Here is a 23457-nt window from a genome sequence, read left to right on the forward strand (position 1 = left end):
TGCTGAAAAACAATGGCATAATAAGAAACATGAAATACTTTATTATGCCCAAACAAGCTGGAAAAGAGGGTAGCTACATAGCAGAGGATTGTTCCCCCAATGAAGAAGCAGATAGTATCACACTGACAATTGTGTGATATTTGTATGTATGTGTGTGCGCTTTCTCTCTCTCTCTCTCTCTCTCTGCACACTCATGTTATAAAGAAGAGAGTATGATTTTCTCTAACACTTCTGAGTTTCCATGTTTCTTTTAAGGTGGTTTCAATGGGTCAATAGGACAGGATAGAAGAAGGGAAAACGGAATGGTTCAGTATAGTCCCCATTGGATTTCTTACTCACTGCCACATAGTCGTAGGTGCATGTACGATGAGATTCTAGTTCAAAATCTGTGAAGTTCAACAGAATATGGTGGCCACTGTCAACCTGGATGAGCCAAGAACAGTCAGTGTTGTTGCTGTACGGTTGAGGATAGTTAGGAGAATGGATTTCACCATGTGGAAGTTGGAAAATTCCTCCACACCCTGGAAATTAGTTAATAGGTACCTGTTAGATGAATATGTAGATAAGCAGGCAGGCTATGAGGTGGGGAGAACAATTTATACATGCTTGAGGTTAAAATGGACCTATGCATTGTCACTTCACAGGCCTACTCACTCTACATTTTCCAAACATGGACACATCATCTTCCCTTCAAATATGCGGTACCTTGATGCAAGCAATACTGCCAGAAGGGGATTGGAAGAAAAAAAAATGAATCTGCACAAATGAGGGACATTTTTAGGTCACAAGCAGCAGTGATCCTTTGGGGCACACCACAACTTGACACCAGTCTTGTGCAAAAGCGAAACAAAATGTTTTCAGTGTTTAAATCCTCCTCAATACTTTTGCTTTCGAAGAAATACTATTGTAAAATTAAGTATATATCGAAATTTCTCTGGAAGTGAGGCTCATGCTTAAGACAGAAGGCTACAGAAGTTCTCACGCCAGTGGCACCTGGCATGGGCTTTCGAGGACCACAGTTCTCTTTGTCAGATGCATCTGGCGGGGAGGACTGTGGTTATCGAAGGCTTGTGCTGCAGTGGAATTGGATAGTCTAGGTGCTGCTGCTGAATTCTTTTTGATTTTGCTACTACAGACTAACACGGCAAACTCCTTTGAACCTTTACACAAGCAAACTGATCCCCACACCAAAAGGAGCTGTCTGCATCTCCATATCAAAGGAGTTGTTTACATCCCCCCTCTCCTCCTCCCCCCTCCCCACCTCTCCTCCTCTATATTTGACCAGTTTCCTTCTGCCCTCCATGCATCTGACAAAGAGAACGTGATTCTCGAAAGCTTATGCTACAATAAAATTGGTTAGTCTTAAAGGTGCTACTGGACTCATTTTGATTTTGCTACTACAGACTAACATGGCTAACTCCTCTAGAAGTTCTCATGATATTCTAGGCAAAGCAATTAAGTTCTATTTTCTGCTCCTTCAGCAGTTTAACTTCTCTGACAATCAATAAAGAGTATCCTTTCTGAATTTAGGAGTCAGACTCAAAGCCATTTTCAAAGGTGAAGGAAAAGCTGCTCTGAAAAAGCTGTGCTTTGAGCTCATCAGTATACATTCTAGCATTCTCTAGGGCACCTGTTGGCTATCATTTTATCAGATTTTTAGTTTCACTAGTCATAGGTAAGTCTTTGATCAAGCACATGAAGAATGAGTTGACCCCATGGAGAACAAAGCTATACTAACCTGAGAGCCATCATGGTGTAGTGGTTAGAGTGTCAGACTAGGCTCTAGAAGTCCCAGTTTCAAATCCTCACTTATCACAGAAGTTCATTCAGTGATCCTGAACCACTCAGAAAATGAAATTTTAAGAAGAGCTACACCCTTCTATGCCCATTGACACTGCATGAACATTCTCTCAGCCTAGCCTACCTTAAAGTGTTGCTGTGAGATGGGGAGATAAATGTATGCCACTCAGAGCTTCTCGGAGGAAGGGCAGCATGAAAACATACTAAATGAATAACTAGTTATGGGAATGTTTTGGACCTCACAAAAGTTTGAGGCTTTTTTCCTAACCAATGAAGTCCATGCCTTATTATAATTTACAGCCTAACAGAAATTCTCATCCATCATCCAAGCATATACCACAACTCTTACCTCCAGCTCTCTCCTGCCATGTAGCATTGAACCCCTTTCCATTCACAGATCTGTCTGTTTTGAATCGGACAGCAATGGTATTACCAGTGCTTGAGACATGGAGAGGATTCTGAGGAGATCTTGGGATGCAAAGCTGGGTCAGCCTGGGTGAAGAAAAGTCAGGCCCACCATAGATCTGCAAAGAGAAAAGAAATGATTGTAAAAAGGGGGATAAATGAGAAACACATTTATTAAAGTGCTCCACATAGCAGGAACGCCAAGTTCAATGTTAGACTTGAGCTCTAAATTCTTGTTAAATGGCCATTCTGGCACTGACAACAACACCAAAAGAGTTTGTGTCACCACAGAACTCTAATGGACTATGATTGTTAAATATTTTTTAAAAGGAGAAAACACGTATGTCAGGGGAATACAACTCCAGTCCTCTGACTGAGAATCATGTCTGTGTTTTTTTTTAAATTAATTCAGAGAGCTATTTCAGGATATTAAGCCAGTTTGGTGAAGTGGTTAAGAGCGCGGGACTCTAATCTAGAGAGCCGGGTTTGATTCCTCACTCCTCTACTTGCAGCCAGCTGGGTGACCTCGGGCTAGTCACAGTTCCCTGGAGCTCACTCAGCCCCACCCACCTCACAGGGTGTTTTGTTGTGGGGATAATAATAACATACTTAGTAAGACGCTCTGTGTGCATTAAGTTGTCCTGAAGGGTGGTATATAAATCGAATATTGTTGTTGTTATTAACCACAGAAAGGCATTTTGACTATGATTTTATCTCAGGGACAAAATACAGGGGATATCTATGAATGGTTTCCAACGTGCACTTTCATATTAAAAAGTAGTTGCTGGGACCCTGATTTGGAATGTGGTAGTGTGATATACTGTTTCCCCAAGTGAAACCAGCCCCAATCCCTGATCTCCTATCAGTCACACTAGGTAAAGAAGGACACGTATAATGCATACACTTCTTTTTTCCCTAATAGAGCTAGTCATATCCTAGAGGACCCAATTTCTACCAGAGAAATGGCATGGCTAAGCAGGGGAAGGTTAACGTCCCTACCACAGTCCATTCCCTGTTAGTGTCTACCAAACTACCTAGGGAAGGTTACAAGTTATTATTTAAGATCACATCCACTTGCCCAATCTCCACATGCATATTGTACAACTTATGAACAAAAAGTCTATATAGATATAAGTGAGTGAGCACAGTTTCTATAGATACAATCTTGCATTTGCAAGCTTCAGTTTCCTATTTTAATTCCCCCCTTTTATTCTGATAACAATCCTATGAGATAAATTTAGACTAAGAGAAAGACTAACCAGCCTAGCACCGCCCAGTGGGCTTTGTATTTGAACAATCTTGCAAGCAAAATGTGTATACAGAGACTTGTTCATAGCTAATACCAAACACACATAGGTATAGGCAGTGGGGCCAACAGCTCTGATCCTGCCCCACCCACAAACCCTCTTCATGGAAAGTACTGTGAGAACAATGTTCCTGTAACAGTTACAATAGTGTATGGGTGTTTAGAGAAAGAAATTCTGCTAGATAGATGTATTTTTTAGAATTACGCTTGTAAAAAAAGCAATTACTTGTTTTGTTGAAATATAATTATCACAATAATGTGATCCACCCCACCATCCTCTTCCTTTTGGAATTAGAAAAATAATAATCCCACACCCCTATTTTTCCAAGGGAAATATGCCAGTGGAAAGAACAATGGATCTATTCTCATTCCCCAGCTTTGATTCCAACTGGGAGAAATACATTAGTAGGCACCACCATCATTTTTTAAAAGTGTGCTGAAAGATGAAGGTATTTTGATTGGGTTCGGGGGCTGATTATATTGGCTCAAAAAGTCTGAATATCTGTTTTCATTTCAGATGGTAGCAAACTTGGCTTTTGTAGGCAATACACTTGAATTACTTGTATAATTGCTCTTCTGTGCTATCAGTTCTTAAAAGATGTTCTGGATATATTACAGTGATGCTGCTCAAAGGAAATCTTAATTAAGGTAACAGAGAAAGTGCTTCTGTGCTTGAAGCCCAGGGTTGCTCAATATATGGTATTGTTTTTCTGTAGGATTGGCTAAAATCTCAGACACAATGGTTTTGGTGGGCACCCCTTTGCTAGTGGGCACCCCTTGTAACATGACTTTATCATCCACCTCCTAGAGTTGCCTCTATTTGCAACATTCTGATTCCACAACCCTGGAAATGATGTCATCATATTGCTACAACAATCTAAGATTCCCCCCGCTATAGTTTTATCATAGAGTCTGAGAGGGGTTCTAAATCATTGCGCCAGCATGATGACATCACTGTACCAGAAGTAGGAATGCCAGGCAGAGCAATTGCTGGAAGTGACATCAGTGTACTACCAGGGGATGGCAGGGGTACTCTGGGCAAAACTCTATCATTAACATAGAGCTTGGGCCAAATACCAGAGTGTTCCTGGCATCCCCCAGTGATGTGCTGACATCATCTCTGGCTGCATGGGGAGTAATGTCAGTACGTTGTGACACTGCCTGTCTTTCCCCAGTTTCCTACCCTTTTCCTGCCCTTGGACAGCTGGGCAGTTCCAACCTAGAGGTTAGCAATCCTACATCACATAGTAGTGAAAGAGCTGTCCTTATATTTTCACTCTTACTTGCTCATCTCAGATACTTCTGAAGAGCAAAATCCTTGCCACAGAAACAAAATACATACCGAAAGTACTATAACATATGAAGCAGTCTAATGTTGTTTCCCACCATTGAAGCCTAAACGTGAAAACCTCCTGGTGAGGCCTGGAGATCTCCCAGAATTACACCTGACCTCCAAACTGCAAAGACTGGCACCCCTGAAGAAAATGGCTGCTTTGCACGGTAGACTGTGTGGCATGATGCCCCAAATCGGGTTGCCAGGGGGCACAGGAGCCAAAGCAGGGGCGTAGGGGGTGGGACCAGCAAAGTGCTAACCTCTCTCCTCCAGTAGGGTACTTACCTTATCACCTCCAAAGAGGCTTTTGAATGAACTGGGCTTCAGCGCAACCCATAGCTCCCCTGTCACATCAGAAAATTATGTCATTTTCTGGCGTGATGAAGGAATGCCGGAGCATGCGCTTGCGCTTCTCCCTCATCCCTCACCAGTTCCTTTCCCACCTATCAGCCAGGGGGCAACAGATAGGGACAGGGATTCCCTCATCCCAAGTGAGAGACTTGCAGGCCCATCTTCAAACTTCTCCCCCGCCAGGTTCCACCTCCAAATCTCCATGAATTTCCCAACCCAGAGCTGATAACCTTATTAAAAAGTATCTCTGCCAGGCACATAGCTATTTGGTCACTTTCTCCTCTTTCTTCCCTTTCCCTTACTGCCTCCTAAAAGTGAAACTGAAATGTCAGCAAGGCACCAGAGAATATACAGAGGATGAACAATTCCCCCTCATTATTTCTGAAAGTAGTTAATTTTCCTGTTCAGAGTAAATATATTAACCATATTAACAAATGGAGTCTATTCAGAATGGATTTTGATTATTTACCTGAATTGCATACCGTTACCGCTGATATGAAATCTTTTTGTTAGAGAAACTGAGGACTGTACTTGGTTGGGAACTCATTCAAAGCTCATGCTCCTGTGTGGAGTTAGGATGCAAAGTCCTTTACAATTCAAACCTTGTGAGCCTGGTTAGGCCAAGCTACAAGTGACAAATGACACTTGATTAGGCCAAGCTACAAGTGACAAATGACACGTCATTCATCACTTGTAGCTTGGCCCCTACAGACTCGCTGAAGGCTGAGCAGGGAGTTTTTCATCTCAGGCCCCTCAGAAGAACCAGCATTTTGTCCACAAACTAGGCCCCATAGGCTGTAAAAGTGACGTGAAAGCAATCTCAAGGGAGAAGATGCCATTTATCAAATGCCCTTTTACACTGCCAGCCTGTTTCACAATAGCCTTTTGTACGATTTTGAAATTAAAGGGCATTTTTTTTTACAAAAAAAAAAATAGGAGTGGTTTTTATTTTCACTGTATGCCAGTTCAGTTAACCAGAAGTTTTCACAAAGGCTGTGGCAGAAACAAGCCAAACAGTTTCCATGACAGAAAAGAAAAAAAGTATGAAAAAATAAAAACATTACTTTGGGCTATAAAGGAAAAAGCCAATTGTTACCATATGCATCCACTTATTTTTTTTAAAAAAATGAGCAGGGAAGTCAGGAAAGAATGTTGGGGTGTGGTTCATACAGAAGTAACATATAGTGGAAAAAAAGGGACATAGAAGAAAGAGTCCGTTCTTCCAACAGACTACGCAGGGTGCAGTGCAGCACAATAAAGCCTGTGGTTTTAGCCTGTTTTTGCCATTTGCTTCTGCTCTGTTAGTTCCGTTGATTGTAACAGTCAAGCCAGCATTCCAAAGTTATGAGCAGCTGAAAGGCTGTTTTTTGCGGTTGGCCATCCTCATGGCGTAGATCTCAGTGAACAAAACGGTCCCTGCTCAGAGATGATCATTTGCATCTTGTGAGGAGAAAGAGGTGTTCAGAAAGAGAAGCAAAGATCGAGCTTGGCTTAACCATCTCATCAGTCGTGCTTTGAATGCAAGAAAAAGGAATGCAGTATATAACAGGGCTAGTGTGGAGTGGAGCAATCGTGTAAAGAAAGTTTTCCATTTCCAGATTGCAAAGTCATCTTGGTATTACATTACTTAAAAATTGCAAAAGATAGCTATTTTGCAAATTTTGTGATGTGCTAATTATGGCAATCATTTCACAGTAATGTAATAAAAATTAGCCTCTGTTTAGAAGAACAAAAATGGACAGTGTTGCTTAATCCCTTCCTCAGCTCTCTGTAAGGCTGAGAGCTGCAGGAAAAAACTGTGGTCCAGGGACAGATTGGCTATTAAGGCCACTGGGGAGAGTCCTGGTGGGCTCTGGAGGAGCAACCCTCCCCGCATATGATGCAAGCAGCAGCAGCAAATCTCATCCTGTACAGGGCAGATGCAAGCGTGGAGGGAGGAGGATGCAAGCCAAGCTGCATGTGCCAGGATGGCTGGTTGGTTCTCCTTTCCTTTGGGGGGGGGGGCATGTTTGCCCCGAACAGGTAAAGAGGGTGCCCAGCTAGGCATGGTTGGTTGACCAATTCTTTTTGCTTGCCCTTTCCAAAGCCTTTTCCCCATACTAGTCCACCTTTGATGTAAACTTTATAATTTCAAAACTGGAAAATAATTTTTGATGGTGCACTAGCAAGTCAGAAGGAGTCAGGCATTATCTAGTGGATGGAAGGCATCTAGTTTACCCAGTCTTTCAGATGCCTTTGGCTTTGGAAGTTGTGCAGGTTGGAGAGAATTTTATTTTAAAATGTATATAAAAATGAATGATTTGCAATTTTCTTTTCATACAATCCTGCTTCTAACTTTTTTTAATTCCAGGATTCGGTAACACTTTGGCTGCTTTCACACACATTGCTAAAGTACAGGTAAAGAGGGTGCCCAGCCAAACATGGTTGGTTGACCAATTCTAGTGCACTGAAAGGGCAATATCCAAAGTGTGTAAAAGCAGTCAGAGTCTAATGCTCACAAAAACTCTGCCACCTAGACTAGCCTTTCTACTTTAAAGAAAGTGCTCTTGATGCTCTTCTGTATATTGATCTTCCACATATGCTTTGGAATAGGTACGCCAAATAAAAACATGATGATAGTTTCAGTTGGGTACCTGTCTTGGTCTGCAACAGAATAGCAATTCAAAACATATTCAGATTCTACAAACTTGGGTTGGGGAAGGAGCAGTACAGGCTACTGCTGGCAAACAAGGATCAGTTAAGTAACTGAAATTATGGACTCTTGAGCGTTACTCTTTAGTAGTCATTTCCTTAATGGTCTGTGCAGAGACTCAGTATTAGACTCTTAGATTCAATATTACTGTGTGCTCTTGAGAGGTATGTGAGCTGTTTAAGGCTGCAATACTAGGCACACTTGTTTGGAAGTTGTTCTATTAAAATGGATAAGGTTTACTTCTGAGTAAGTTATGATTAGGCTGCAGTCCTATCAACTTTTTATTGACAGTTAGCTTCATGGAAACTAATGAAACCCCACTGTACGCCCAGAACAGCAGCCCTAACCTCCGTTCAGCTGTCTCTGAGGCCATTTAATTTATAAATGCTATAAGATAAGCTCTGTGCGTTTTGAACATTTAATGGTGAAGGATTCAAGACTGGGGACGGGGGAGAATCCAACAAGAATGTCCTGAACAAGAACTTCCACTTGCATATTAATTGAACAGATGCAGAGCCATGTACTAAAGCAACACATCAGAAAGCATAGGGGTTCCATCTGACAACCTTTGACGTTGAAGTCTGAGCAAATCCCAGCATGAGCAAAGCATCAAGCAAAGAGGAGTTTTCTGTGATCCTTCCCCAACTTTTTTTGTTATAGTTAACATAGAAGAGGAGATGCTTGATAACACTATTTAAATGGCAGGTTTGTTTAATATGCAAATTAAGCTACCCAGTTATGGAAGATGAATAAGGCAGTTGTAGTCTAATAGTGCTGCTATTTTGTGGTATCTTGTCTGTACAGAACTTAAACCCACTTTTTGCTCTCTCTTTTGTTTGCCTACCTAATTTAGATTGCAGATCACACTCATCATGTTTAGGTATTTATTTATTTAATGTTTTATTTGAAAAGAGAAATAGAAATGACAATAGAAAGTACACAGAAATGATATGTCTGAGTGGATGAACTGTATAAATATGCATCAATGGCTAAATTAACTTCTTATGTGCATAATAAACCAATATCAGAATTCCAGAAAAAGTGGAAAGATTTCTTTGATTACCTAGCTCAAAGCTAAGAAAAAACTAAGAGTAGTTGACATGGAAACAGCGGCCATCACTGAAACAGCTGCTCAGCCCCCAGACAAGAAAGGCATAAGTGGCTATCCCTATGGACTCAGGTGCTCAAGCCCCAGACAGGATGTTAATATGGACATTGATGTTAATATGGAAATCATAACATAGAGACCTTAAAAATGTTATTTATTAGTTATTCACTTCTCTTTATAACCACTCAAAACACCAAGAACATTATACACCTAGTGTACTGTACCTAACACACCATTAGGTACAATAATAATAAGCATGATTTGCATTATTTCTCTTCCCTAACCCTAGCATGACGGTTCTCTGGTAGAGCAGAGGACAGCAATGCAACTTGGCCCTGCAAGAACAGAAAGAGGAAGGGGCAGAAAGAGGAAGGCAAGTATCAGAGTTCCAATGCAGGGTCCTGGAAGCATCTTAGTCGACAGAAGAGAGAACCAGTTCCTTGTGATGGGGGGAGGGGTCCTAACCAGTACAGCTGCCCTGGGCCCTGTGCTGAGGGGCAAACTGCCCATGATTCCATCCTCTCAGTAGGAGAGAACAGCAAGCTGCCACCACTATCACCACCACTCGCACCTGCCTTGTTTGGGAGTTGGGATGCCCTCTTGTGCCAACAGCTGTTCATACTCATGACATCTGGGGCTCAGGCAGCCAAATCAAGGGTGGCCTCTTGTTCCTGCCATGTCTGGGGCTCAGTCAGCCAGCTTGGGATCAGTGGCAACCATCCTGTCTGGGGCTTGGCCACCTGGGTCCATAGGAATAGCCATTTGTGCTTGCTCTGTCTGGGGGCTGAGCAGCTGTTTCAGTGATGGCCATTCATGCCTGCCTCATCCAGTTCTTGGGCAGCCAAGTCAGTGGCAGCAGATACTTTGCCTGCTTTGTCTGGATCAGATGGTTGGTGGCTCCTATCCACATTGAATGGGGCAGGGGCCTCCCCTTGCTTGTTCCTGGTGAGGCTGGTGAGGTAAACCAGCAGGGATTCTTGGGCTCCATCCTGGACCTTTGCCCAGGGCCTGTCCCTGTTATGATGATGACATCAACACCCATGCAGGCTTGTACAGGAGCAAATAGTCTCCAAGAAACTTCGAGACAGGTACTTTGCATTAGCTCTAGAACCTGTAACCAATGAAAATTTCAAAAATGGGAATAACGTGTTCCCAGAGGCTTGCCCTTAACCAGAATTCTGATATCTTCATTCTGAACCATAATGTACTAGAATACTTCTACAGAACCATAACAGAAAGAAGAGTTTCTGGTAACAAATCCTGTCAACGTGATAAGAATTCATTAACATCCTCTCTTTCTGTTAAGATAGGGGCATCTGTAGATTGATCAGGGCCCATTAATCATTTTAAGCACATGTGACTTCTAATCTGGGGAGCAGCAAGAAAGTAATATGAAATCCTACAGAGAAGTGTTTGTCCTTTTTGTCACTGTTTTTCAAAGCTCTATGATGAATATTAGAAAACCCGTTTCCCAGGAGTAATTGTACTACAGATGCGCACTGGATGTGTTTGCAGTCAGTCCTGTGCCTGCCCAAGCTCTCTTCTTCTCATTAGCTTGCAGAGAAAAGGAAATGATAAGTTGGTAATCCTGTGCTGTTCTGGCTCCTGTAAATGCCTTAAAGCTGTCCCTGCCCACACAGAGAAGTCCCTTAAATCCATGACAAAGTCTCTGTGTGCCCTTCACTCTCCTTGAAAAACAATTCATTTAAGATCTTCAGAAGTTCCATTTCCTACTGTTAAGAATAAGCATTTTTGTGAGGGCTTAATTCCAAGGAGAACACTACCCCAAATTTAAGATATTATTCCTTGAATTTGCTGTATCAGTTTGATACAGAACTTTGTTTCTAAACAATGATGGCAAAGAATGCCTTTTTATTGGGCCAGTTTACACAGGTGAAAGAAAATGCATACTTTTACCAAGCACTAACTGACTGGTATTAGAAGTTTTCTCCCTAGTATTGTAAGCACTCCAGAGGAAGATTTATTATGCATTGCAACCACAATGTGCTAAACTTAATTCAAAATAATGTGTATGATGCAACAGTCAGAGAAAGAAAAACCCTTATAATGTGTTGCATTGGCAGCTGTAGATGCTATATATCCATCAATATATAGTATTCAACTAGATGATGCCATTCTTTCCTGATTGTTTAAAGCAATTTGTATCGGGATGCAATCAGAAGGAAACATGCACAATTGAAACAAAGCAACCTACCTCTAGAACATCATAGTTGCAACTTTGATGGTATTCAATATCAAATTCCACAATGGTGAGTTGGATGCTGCTACCTGGGGCTGTGTGAATAAACCAATGACATTCCCTATTGTGAGGATACTTGTTAGGGTATCCAGGGCTATGGAAAGTTCCAGACGTCCCAATGAGTTCCCCACCACAACCTGTAAAATGACAGAAAGAATAATTTCAGTGCAGAGATGTTTAAAACATGGACATGCTTGAAAATACAGTTAGGTTCAATTAAATCAAACATTCCAGCATGATGAAAAGTCGATGTAATCTGTGTTGTGACCAGCTGGTTGTGTGATTGCTTTAACTTGTGGCCAGATCACTCCAAGCACAGACATATGGTTGTCAGGAAGATCAAACAGAGAAAGAAGAATCACTGTATGCCACGCTGAGCTCCTTGGAGGAAGAGCAGAATAAAGATATGTGATAAAGCATTGAGGTGAGCTGCAGTATGGCCACCATGGCAAAGCCCAATCCAGGATCCCTTCCTCATGGGGAACCATTAAGCAGCAGAAACGGTTTATTGGCTCATCCTTCTGCCCTAGTTATTTTGACTTTTGAACCTTCGGGGAACTTTCCCCATACTGATCCATCTGCCATAGCATCACCAAGCAAATGCCAGAGTTCTGGCTTATCTCCAACATGAATTTCCATCTGGTTTTAGTTTTTGACAGTGAGAATGCATGCTCTTATGAACTTCATTAACAGATAACTTCTATGCATGTCTTCCCTGAATTTTGTTCTTCCTCCCTTTTAAAAATGCAACTATATATATGACTGGCCGCTGACTTTATGGGTGGTTACAGGGCATGGACATGTTTCTGTTGAAATGCAGATTGTGCTTCCTCTGTTTCTCCACCACTGTTAGCCATACTTTGTGCTTTCTTCAATAAGATCGCCTACACTGCATGCAGCTAGCCAATCACTATCTTTCAGTTGCAAAAAAATTGAAGCAATCCAATTTCTTGGGAAAGGAGTCTCTCCCTTATCCATTTGCAGTGAGTCATTATGGTGGTCAAAATAAATGCCAGATTTCTGACAATTGCAGCTGAGTTGCTCATACAGGAAGAAAAATGATTCATTTCCTTTTCTCAGTCTTTACTTCATATATGGTCTCTTGGGAGTCTAGTCTAACATTTTTAATTCAGTCTTTGACTGCCACTCTCTTATCTCTGCAAAGATGTATAAGGGTTGGCTATGAAAAATATATATTCCCCGCTGGATTCATTAGGCAAGCAAGAAATGGTGACTAAAGGCAGGAACAATAAAGGTCAAGGAAACTACTAATAGGTGTCCCTGTTAGGATGTTGCTAGTTTCTACTCATTTTTAGCAGGCAGGAGGAAGAGTCCACCAGCTGTTGATTTCTGAAGCATTTGAGCAAAATTTTCAGCTAATGCTATTTTCACACTACACATCTGCTCCAAAATTCACATGGTGTTTATGCAATGGTTTTTATAAAACCATCTAAGCCATCATTACCAGTTAAGCCTAGTACAAGAATTATCTTTCTGTAGCTCATTTCTATATACCCTGCCATTAGCATGCGCCTCTATTTGTTATGAAATGGCATGACCCACAGTATGTCACAAAGAGAAGACTTGATGCTAAAGCTTACCAAATTTTAGAATTGGCAGCTTGATCCTAACTTCATTTACATGGAAATAAGTCTCATGGAAGTTTCTTACTTGGTGCAATTACAACTGACAATATAGAGTTGAATCCAATTAGCTTTTTCACTCTATTTTATGCAATTCCCCTCCATAGTACAGCCCCCTCTCACATGGCCTTTGTGCATGCAGGTCGCATAATTCTCAGCATAGCATTTTTTAGCATTCCTTTTTCAACAGCAGAGGAGCTGGTTGGATCCAAACCATAATGCTACTCAGTACCACACCAATTTCTTTGGCAGCTATTAGTTAAGACTTTCACAGAATGCCCCTGATTGGATCATAGTGATCAATATTTTGATTGGCCAGAATTTGCATTTAATAATATGTAGACATGGGACTTATTGCTATCTGGGCCACTGACAGTCTTTCCTACTACACCTTCCTCCTTGCAATCACGTATTTCTGCTATGCACCTCTTCTTCATCTTTTTTGGGTCACTTCCTGGCTCTGATTCTTAAAGGCTGATTGACAGCAATCCATGCTAATGCAGGATTGTGATATGACTACCACTGCTTTATCCTGGCAGAACCTCACTATTCAAAGAGTTTCAGTATACATGACACCTGTCAAAGCAGTAAAAGTCCGACAAACCAAAATCAGGGGGCAGAAATCAGTCAAATCATTAACAATGTCAACTTATTTTAAAAATTGCCACTTAAATGCCTGCATAGATTCTTGATCCCATCCATTTTTCTTATTTCTCAACTGCAGCTGTTGTTTCATATCCTGCTTTCTATAATAGTTGGTGTGCATCTCCTGTAGTTTTCCCAAAGCAAGAACCTTCTCCTTTATGAGTCAAGCTGACCTTTATTGAGTGAACCTTAGAAAACAGATCAGTGCCTAAACCTTTCTGACAGCTGAGATAACAAGCAGAGGAAGAAAAACCACTAATAGGTGATGGCTCCATTTTGTAGGATTTGACAACTTCATTCAACCTCATACTAATAGCATTGGTTGTACAAACACTGCTTGAGAGGTTGTTATTATGGGACAGATTTATACTACAGGATAGGGAGAATACAGAACAGAACTTTTCTTATTGTCTGAGCCCTTGCAAAATCCATGGAAGAGTCTGTAACTTTTATTTTCCTGTTTATTTTTCATCAGATGAAAGGAAACGTTTCCTTATCAAAAGGAAATTATGCTGATAGACATGGTTACACAGAAAGATTAAAAATGTGTTTGTTACCTTCGACGTCTCATAAAATTATTACAAAAGCTGTTACACTTTGTATTTGGCCAGCGAACTGATGTAGCATTGTAAGTAAAAAGTAGTTAGTAGGTGGGTGGAACCAACAAAGTGCAGGAAACATTACACATGTGAACAAACATGATGTAAATTCAATTGCTAGAAAAAGAATCAGGATAAAAATGGTCCCAGAAGAACTGGGGGGGGGGAGGGGGGAGACGAGGAAAAAGCAAGATGAGGGAAAAGGTCTCCTCCCTCCCGCCCATTGATGCTGGCCTGCAACTAGCCTAACAATATAACAACAACATTCGATTCAGGAGGACAACTTAACACCCACTAAGAGAAGTTTACAAAGTATGTTATTATCCCCACAACAATCATCCTGTGAGGTGGGTGGGGCTGAGAGAGCTTCTGAGAGCTGTGACTGGCCCAAGGTCACCCAGCTGGCTTCAAGTGGAGGAGTGGGGAATCAAATCCGGCTCTCCAGATTAGAGTCCCATGCTCTTAACCACTACACCAAACTGGTTCTCCTAAACAGATTTACATTCTTCTAAACAAACTGGCTTCCCTGATCTAGTGTTTCTGTGTTTATTACTACACTGTTACCTTTTTAGTTAACATGAACCTGGAAAACCATGTTAAAATATACATCATCATTAATTTTGAATGTGCAGACATATTTAGTTATGGAAGTGGGTCTACTCAGACGTGTCCTTAGGGTTACAATCTACCTGAGTTAAACCATTTGAGGCATTCAGCTTTTCTGGCAGGGCATGAACTTGATCTACAATAAATGTATTGGGCTTGATTTAAATCTGATGGAGGCAGCCCAGTTTAAGTGAGATGCTGTACAAGTTCAAAGTACCCACAAGTGAGTGTTTTGTATCATCACCATCATGTATAAATCAGGCCTTAGTCTGTAAGAATGCACAGGGCTTTTTGTTGTTTGCATTGCAATAAACACCACTATCCCTCTGAACTGAAATAAATATAAATATAAACCATTTTCATCTTCAGCCTGCCTGCCGATTACAGTTCAGCTCTTTTGGGCACATGGGAGAAATATTCACATTAGAAAAGCAACAGTAATGGATCTGAAGCCATTTTTCCTACGAAAGAACTCTGGTATGGTTTTATCTGGGGGTGGTAATGCTGCTGCAATACTGTACTGGCAGCAGAAAAAAATTGGGAACATTTCAATTTGAACAGGCACTTATGACTAAACTTTTCCATCTTGCTAGCCGCAGAAGCGTGCTTTATTGAAATTAAAAAACATAGCTGCAGATCTTTCCTACACAGAATGAGTTGCCATCCTCCAGGTGGTGGTTGGAGATCTCCCAGAATTACAACTCATCTCTCTATAACAGAGATCAGTTCCCCTGGAGAAAATGACTCCTCTGGACTGAGGTCTTTCCCCTCCCCAAACTCCATCCTCTCTAGGCTTCACCCCCTCAATATCTAGGAATTTCCTGTCTCAGAGTTGGCAACCCTATGCATCATACTTGTGAACAGTAAAGCCTATATACAAACCCAGAGCTGAACTCCTACACCAACTAGTCAGACATGGTGACCAGCACCTCTTCTGCACTCTGTGAGATAATTAAATATGGTGTTCTCTTCACTCTTCTTCAACAATAACCAAACAGCTGCCTTCCTAGTTTGGCCCCAAATTTGCCATTTCTATGTCTCTCAAGCCTGATCAATTTCACTGTGCCTTGGCAATTTATAGGATTACATGGAACACAGTCCACCCGCTTGGGTGTGGCTGGACTACGTGTTAGTTCTTATGTTAGTGCCAGCAGCTCCAATAAAGTTGCATCTCTAATATAAGAAGCAACCTGTTGTCAGAATTTGTTGGTGGGTCGGAACCAGGCCTTTTTTGGCTCATGTTAGAAATAGGGAGCCAGCTACAGTCTGAAAGAAAAAAAAAGGGGGGAAGAAAGAAAGAAATCTTCCGAAGACTCTCCCTCCCTCACTGCAGAATTAAGTCGCAGTTCCTGGGAAGGTCTCGACCCCGCACAGGGAACAGATAAGTGTAATTTACAATGTAGTCAAATACATATCAAAGATGCAGTCTATCACAGAGGTAAAGGATGTGTAGACTTGTGTTTACATGAAGGACTTTCGACGGAACTGTCTTTCAAGAACAAAGACAATGCGATTGATTAAGATATTAATGAGGCAAGTCTTTGATATTTCCCTATAAAAGAGGGATGGAACAAGAACTCGGTACCCCTCACTTGCCAACACGCAAAGGCCAGATTGAGCTTGTGGTTGGGCAACGGAGTGGTCCCAGAGCTCTGGAATGGGAGGGGGAGGGAAGGTTGTTTTTCTGTAGTCATCTTATAGTATTATTGTATCTTGCATGCTAACGTGTTCTGTATCTATCTCTATAGTGCTCTCACGGCCAGTGAGCTGGGCCCATATCTGGTGCCTTGCTCAACTGTTTTTCTTGTTTTGTTTTACCTTTATAAATAAAAACTTCCAGCTTTGCTTAAAGATCTTCTTGCTGCTGGCACGTTATTCTTAGCAGAAATATCAGCTTAGTACTAGGGAAAGATCAAGGGAGGTTGCACTCTTTACATGCCTATGGTAAGAGGCAAAACCCAAGCAGCAAACCGACAGCAACTAATGGACTGACCCCTGGTTGCAGAGAGACCATTTCCACAACACAACCGTTACATCATGGAGACAACCAAGAGCATTGCCATGTGCATACATTACCTCTGTAATAGGAAAGCCCAACTACGTGGAAACACATATCCAGTGGCTATCGCATTACAAAGGTGACATATGCATCAGGCACCACTGAGACTGGTGTGTAGCTTTGATGGTGCAGCATCCTAATAATCGAAAACTACTGAACCCAGTCCTAGTTTCCCTTCCTTCTCTAAAGCATCAGGCCCATGCTCTTCCTTTTTGTCCTGCTATTTATGAACAGCAAAAGGATTTGAAGCAAGACAGCTTAGAAAGCAGAGAAGTTAGCCGTGTTAGTCTGTGGTAGCAAAATCAAAAAGAGTCCAGTAGCACCTTTAAGACTAACCAATTTTATTTTAGCATAAGCTTTCGAGAATCAAGTTCTCTTCGTCAGATGCCTGATACAGAGACTGGTCAAACACAGAAGAGCAGAGGGAAGAGGCAATTAGGGGGGGAGGGGGAGGGAGCAATCAAAACATTCCTTGGCTAGTATACGTAAACATCTCCTTTTGGTGTGTGTATCAGTTGGCTTCAAAGGAGTTTGCCCTGTTAGTTTGTAGAAGCCAAACAGCTAGACCATCCAATTCCAATGCAGTATGGGCCTTCGATAACCACAGCTCTCCCTGCCAGATGCATCTGACAAAGAGATCTGTGGTTCCCGAAAGCCCACGCCAGGTACCACTGAGCTCCCCCAGACCCCACCTCTGTAAAGGAAATCTGTTACCTGTGGTAATGTGATAACCATTCATAGTCCCTATTCAGTCCCAGCTTGACAGAGTCAAATTTGCATATGAATTCCAGTTCAGCAGCCTCCCGTTGGATTTTGTTTTTGAAAGGTTTCTGTTGAACTACAGTGACCTTTAAGTCTTTGATGGAATGTCCTGGTAGGTTGAAGTGTTCTCCCACTGGTTTCTGGACGTTTCCATTTCTAATGTCAGATTTGTGTCCATTTATTCTTTTGCGTAGAGGTTGGCTGGTTTGTCCAATGTACAGAGCAGAAGGACATTGTTGGCACATGAGGGCATATATCAGATTGGAGGATGAGCAGCTGTAAGAGCCAGAGACAGTGTAGTTGATGCCATTGGGTCCTGTAATTGTATTCCCTGGGTAGATATAGGGACAGAGCTGGCATCTGGGTCTGCTGTTGCAGGGCCTGGTACCTGTGCTGGTGACTCTGCTGGCTGATTCATGGTTGTGAGTGAGAAGTCGTTTAAGGTTGGGGGGCTGTCTGTAGGCAAGGAAAGGTCTTCCACCCAGGGCTTCTGAGAGAGAGGTATCATTTTCCAGAATGGGTTGTAGCTTACTGATGATACGTTGGATGGGTTTGAGCTGGGAGCTATAGGTGACAACCAGTGGTGTTCTGTTGTTAGTTCCTTTAGGTTTGTCCTGGAGTAGGCTGTTTCTGGGTACTAGTCTGGCCCTGTTGATTTGTTTCTTCACTTCATTTGGTGGGTACTGTAGTCCCAAAAATGCTTGTTGTAAATCTCTTAAGTGTGAGTCTCGGTCGAGAGCATTGGAGCAGATACGGTTGTAACGTAAGGCTTGGCTGTAGACAATAGACCGAGTGGTATGTTTAGGGTGGTAGCTGGAGGCATGTAGATATGAGTATCGGTCTGTTGGTTTCCGGTATAAAGTGGTATTTATTCGTCCATTATGTAGTTGTACAGTGGTGTCCAGGAAGTGTACCTGTTGTGTAGAGTGGTCCAGGCTTAGGTTGATAGTAGGGTGAAAGTTATTGAAGTCTTGATGAAATCTCTCAAGAGCTTCCTTCCCATGGGTCCAAATGATGAAGATGTCATCCAGGAATCTTAAGTATAGTAGTGGTTCCAGTGGATGGGAGCTGAGGAAGCGTTGTTCCAAGTCCGCCATGAATATGTTAGCATATTGTGGTGCCATGCGTGTGCCCATGGCTGTGCCATTAATCTGTAGATATAAGTTGTCACCAAATTCGAAGTAATTGTGAGTGAGTACGAAGTGACAAAGTTCAGTGGCGAGGTGTGCTGTGGTTTTGTCCAGGATAATATTCCGTATGGCTTGTAGTCCATCCGCATGTGGGATATTGGTGTATAAAGCCTCCACATCCATGGTTGCTAGGATGGTGTCATCAGGTAGGTTGTCAATGGACTGTATTTTCCTGAGGAAGTCAGTAGTGTCCCGTAAATAGCTGGGTGTGCTGGTGGCATAGGGCCTGAGGATAGAGTCCATGTATCCTGAGACTCCTACCGTGATAGTGTCTCTTCCTGAGACGATGGGGCGTCCTGGGTTACCCGGCTTATGGATTTTGGGTAGTAGGTAGAATTTTCCTGGCCGTGGTTCCTGGGGTGTGTCCGTATGGATGCATTCTTGTATGTCCACGGGAAGAGTCTTCAATATTTTATTGAGTTCTCTTTTATATTGCTCCGTAGGATCAGCAGGTAGTATTTTATAGAATGTTGTGTTGGAGAGTTGTCTTTCTGCTTCCTGTATATAATTCTGTTTGTCCATGATGACCACTGCTCCACCTTTGTCTGCTTCCTTGATTACGATGCCAGAATTGTTTTGGAGGCTGTTTATGGCATCTCTTTCTGCATGGCTGAGGTTCTGCTTTAGGTGTTGTTGTTTGTCAATTATTTCAGCCTGGGTGCGTCGACGGAAGCATTCAATGTAAAAGTCCAATGAAGAGTTCCGGCCCTCAGGGGGTGTCCATGTGGAATTCTTTTTTCTGGAGTTTTGTAACGATGATTGTGTATTGCTGGGTTGGGAGAGTGATGGTTGCTGTGATGGTGTCTGTTCAGTGCTTTGTTCCTCATTTTGTTCAGCAGAGTAGTTGAAGAATTCTTTCAGTCTTAGGCGTCTGGAATAGGCCTCCAGGTCCCCACAAAGTTGTATGGTTTGTGTGGGTCTGGCTGGGCAAAAAGATAGACCACGTGAGAGGACAGATTCCTCTGCCAGGGTCAGTTTATGACTGGATAGATTGATGATGTTGCTGGGTGGATCCAGAGTGTTCTTGTTCTCTGTTGCATGAAGGATTTTTGAGAATTTCTTCTCCTTTTTTTTCTGTAGTTCAGTAAATAGTGTGCAATAAATACTTCCTCTGGTTTTGGTAAGGAAATTCTCCTTCTGTTTATTTTTGGAAAATATACATTGTAGGTAGCTGAGATTAATTGGTGGTAAGCAGGGGTCATTTTGTAGAAAAAGAGCGGAAGGAACTCATTAGCATAACTCATTAGCATATGCCACGCCCCTTGCTATCACCAGAAGTGTGTAATTAGCATAACTGATCTGCATATGCCACACCCCATGGCATCTCCTATCTTGGGAGTTTTGGACCCAATCCTGGCCATTCAGGGCCGAAATTGGGCCCAAAATGGCAGGAAAAGGCTGAAAATGGCCAAAAAGGGGCCCAAAATCATCAGGATCGGGCCGCTGCTGAGCAGGAGAGTGATCCACCACCTGTCAGAGGCCTGATCAGGGCCATTTCGACCCCAATCCAGGCCGAAATGGGCCCAAAATGGCTGAGAGTCAGGTGGGCGGGGCCACCTGTCATGTGACCTCTTTGGGGAACTGCTGGAACTGCTTCCCTGCGCGTGGTGGTAAGGCTGGTCCAGATCCCAGTGCAAATAGGTTATACATGCCCACACAGCTCTCCAGCAGATGCCAACAGCACTTCTTCCCTGGTTGCTAAAAGGCTAATCTAGTGTTCAACTAATCAAAGACAGGAAACTGAAAGCAGATGTTAACTTAATCATATTATAACACAAAGAAAGAATTTCCTTTTGAGGAGGAAATGATACGCTAAATATAAAAATGATAAAACATATTTTTCTACCTACATATTCCACCAAATTAGAGTTTTGATAGATGTCTAACAGAAGTATGAAATCAAATGTTGCTTAAACCTGAATACGGGATATCTGAAGAGGATTTTCAAACATTTACTGTGAGATCCTTGAAACAGGAAATGTTAACAGCCAGTTTCTTTGACTTTATTTTGTCTGCAAACACCAGGAGTGATTTTTCATTAAAAACAGAATGAAATGTAGCCCCTTGATGTAACCCAGTACAGGTTTTTGAGAGCAAATAAAGACACGTACACACCTCTCCCAGTGGGTTGCTGTGGGAGTGTGTACTGTGCCCCCAAAATATCACAAGGGGGTCTAAGCCAAAGTAATATTTGGCCGTAAAATGTTGAGGTGGCTGCACAAACAAAAAGCCACACTCAGGATGCATCTCCAGGGGCTGAATTTCATACTCAAGTTTGGTCAAAGCTCCTAGTAGTCATTTTTGGAAACGTCTACCATATATTTTTAAAACCTTGAGAAAAAACAAGAGAAATCTCAGGTTTCATTTTTATAATGTATAAAGGTCTTGGAGTTCCCCTGGAAAGTACATATGATGTCTGCCTACCCAAGTCAAGAGTTGCTTGGAAACTGTACAACAAATAGAAAGATTGGTGGCCACATCTTCCTTTGCCTTAAATTTATGTAAGGGCGGATTGTGTAAAATGGTGATTTGCAAAGACCTTTGGCCTATTTCAGTAAATAGTTGCTGAGCTGCAGCTGAACTATGCCAAGACAGAGGCTCCCAAGTTCAAAGACAGCTCTGGAGGGTACCCAAAAGTGTGGCTTTGCCATCAGAGGTTATATTCAAAATGCTCTGTGCTGTATCCTCCAAATGGGAGAGAAATGGTGATGGACATAAGAAGTAAAACACTAGATAAAAACTTGAGGAATAAATTTAATGAAGATATACAAACTTGTTTTATCCCCACTGCCTCCCTTTTAGCTTCATAGATCCTGTTCAATGGTGGTAGCCAAGAATAACAGCACAGGGTGCAAAATAAACTCAGGAATCTGGGAGGTTTCTCAGCTGGTAGGAACTGAAAAGGAATAGTGCCCCAAGCAGCGATAATACCACTGCTAAGTGGGGCATTAGCACATTATTAAGTTCTTCATTTGAACTGCATGTAGATTTTGACTTGCTGTCAAGAATTGTAGAGCCATTCTTGTACAATGCATTGCAAAAGCAGCTCTAAAAAAAATCCTAAAAGCACTTGCATAGTTGGTGCCCAAACATAGGGCAAGATAGAGATCAGGCCGTTGATTGCTCTGGATTTTTTTAAAAAGCGCTTATTACAGCAATGCAGGCAGAGGAATGCCAAAGGGGGGGGGGGGTTGAAGAAAGAAAAAAACTAACACTGAGCCTAAAGAACTCAGGAAGGGCAAAGGTTGAGGGAAAGACAGAGAACAGTGTTCCCCAATTGGGCAGACCTTAGAGACTATTTAGTAGTGCAGAAAAGAAAGATAAGGTAAGACTGCTGAGAAGGATGATGTCATCTGTCTGCACACAGAAAAGGCACTGCTTTTTCTTCTTTTGTGTAGCTCTCAGATGACATCACCTCACAGGCCTGAGATCTAAGCCCTGTTGTGCAGTAACACTTCCCCTACTGGGCTTCAGCTAAAGAACTCTCTCCCTTCACATAAGTCACACTCATTTTCTTTCTCTCTCACACTAGTGCTGCTTGGCCCCTCACTCCCACCTTCTCTCTGAATTCCAAACTCCTCAAATGTCTAGCCAGAGAGAGGGGGGGGGAGAGAGTATCCTTTGGGATATGCCAAATGATTGCCGCCTGTGTGGAGAAATTTCCATTCAAACAATGCGTAGCAAGCAGTTCAACTTAGCAACCAACAGCAGGGGCCCCAGCAGCAGATTATAGCTGCTTTGCTGCGCTATCAAACATCAACTAGTGGGAACTGATTAGGCCCTCAAGGAAAATGTGGCTCTTTAATTAATATTTCCAGGCCCACACCCTTGCTGGAGAGATGCACAGTACCATAGGTTTTAATCTCATAAATTTGTTGTTAAGTAGCCCAAGTGGCACAACTGTATAACTTAAGAAAGCAAAACACAAAATTTACAGCATGCATGGATGCATATTTGGTCAATAGAATATGTGGTATCTATGATAACACATGTGAACACTTTGTAAACCGCTCTGAGTGGGCATTAAGTTGTCCTGAAGGGCGGTATTATAAATCGAATGTTATTATTATTATTATAATATAGGCTCACCAATGTCCTTGCAGTAGTTTGCTATGCTTGGTGAGAAAGGGTTAAAAGGCATGGCACTCATATTTATCTACCTTGGGGAGGGGGGTTGGACAGGGGACAGAATGAGGAAGGAACACGATGATGGTGATAGGAAGTAGTAGCAGGACATTTTCCTTGCACTCAGGTCATCAAGTGCAGATTACAGCTGCCAATATATCAATCAGACACTGTAGGTATACACCATTAATAGCAGCTTCATGTGCAAACATTAGCAACCAATAACTTTAATTTCCATGCAGTACAAACCTTAGCTTCTGATTTATAAGTGGAGAGATTTTTCTGTGACACATTAATATGTCAGTCTATGTCTGCCCACTCCCCACCCCCAGGTGTCTGGTAACCTACTAGGCAATCTGGAATACTAGAAGCAGAAATAAAGAATATTTTAAATTTACTTCTTAAGTTTTAATTATTTGTTTACCGTTTCTGCTATGTAACAGTTGAGATTTCCCCCCCTGCTCCATTTGGAATATCAGTGGAAACACCTGCGTACTCCTCTTGGTCCTGATCTGGAAGCTTTAAGAAATTCCCAGGCACTCAGGGGGCCCGATCAGACTCCCAATGTGTAAC

At 42.1% G+C, this 23457-nt stretch overlaps 1 protein-coding gene across 1 annotated transcript in view; it reads right to left on the reverse strand.

The window, feature by feature from the left end:
* The window catches only part of CUBN (cubilin), a 201053-nt gene that overhangs the window by 87319 nt on the left and 90277 nt on the right, over window positions 1–23457 (reverse strand). Inside the window, exons 29-31 of the mRNA XM_054990953.1 lie at window positions 11211–11392; window positions 2150–2324; window positions 340–521 (exon numbers count right to left, since the gene is read on the reverse strand). Coding sequence (XP_054846928.1) covers window positions 340–521; window positions 2150–2324; window positions 11211–11392 — 539 coding nt within the window. The remainder of the gene's footprint in view (window positions 1–339; window positions 522–2149; window positions 2325–11210; window positions 11393–23457) is intronic.

The sequence above is a fragment of the Eublepharis macularius genome, chromosome 11 (assembly GCF_028583425.1).
Source record: "Eublepharis macularius isolate TG4126 chromosome 11, MPM_Emac_v1.0, whole genome shotgun sequence".
Classification (NCBI taxonomy): Eukaryota; Metazoa; Chordata; class Lepidosauria; order Squamata; family Eublepharidae; genus Eublepharis; species Eublepharis macularius.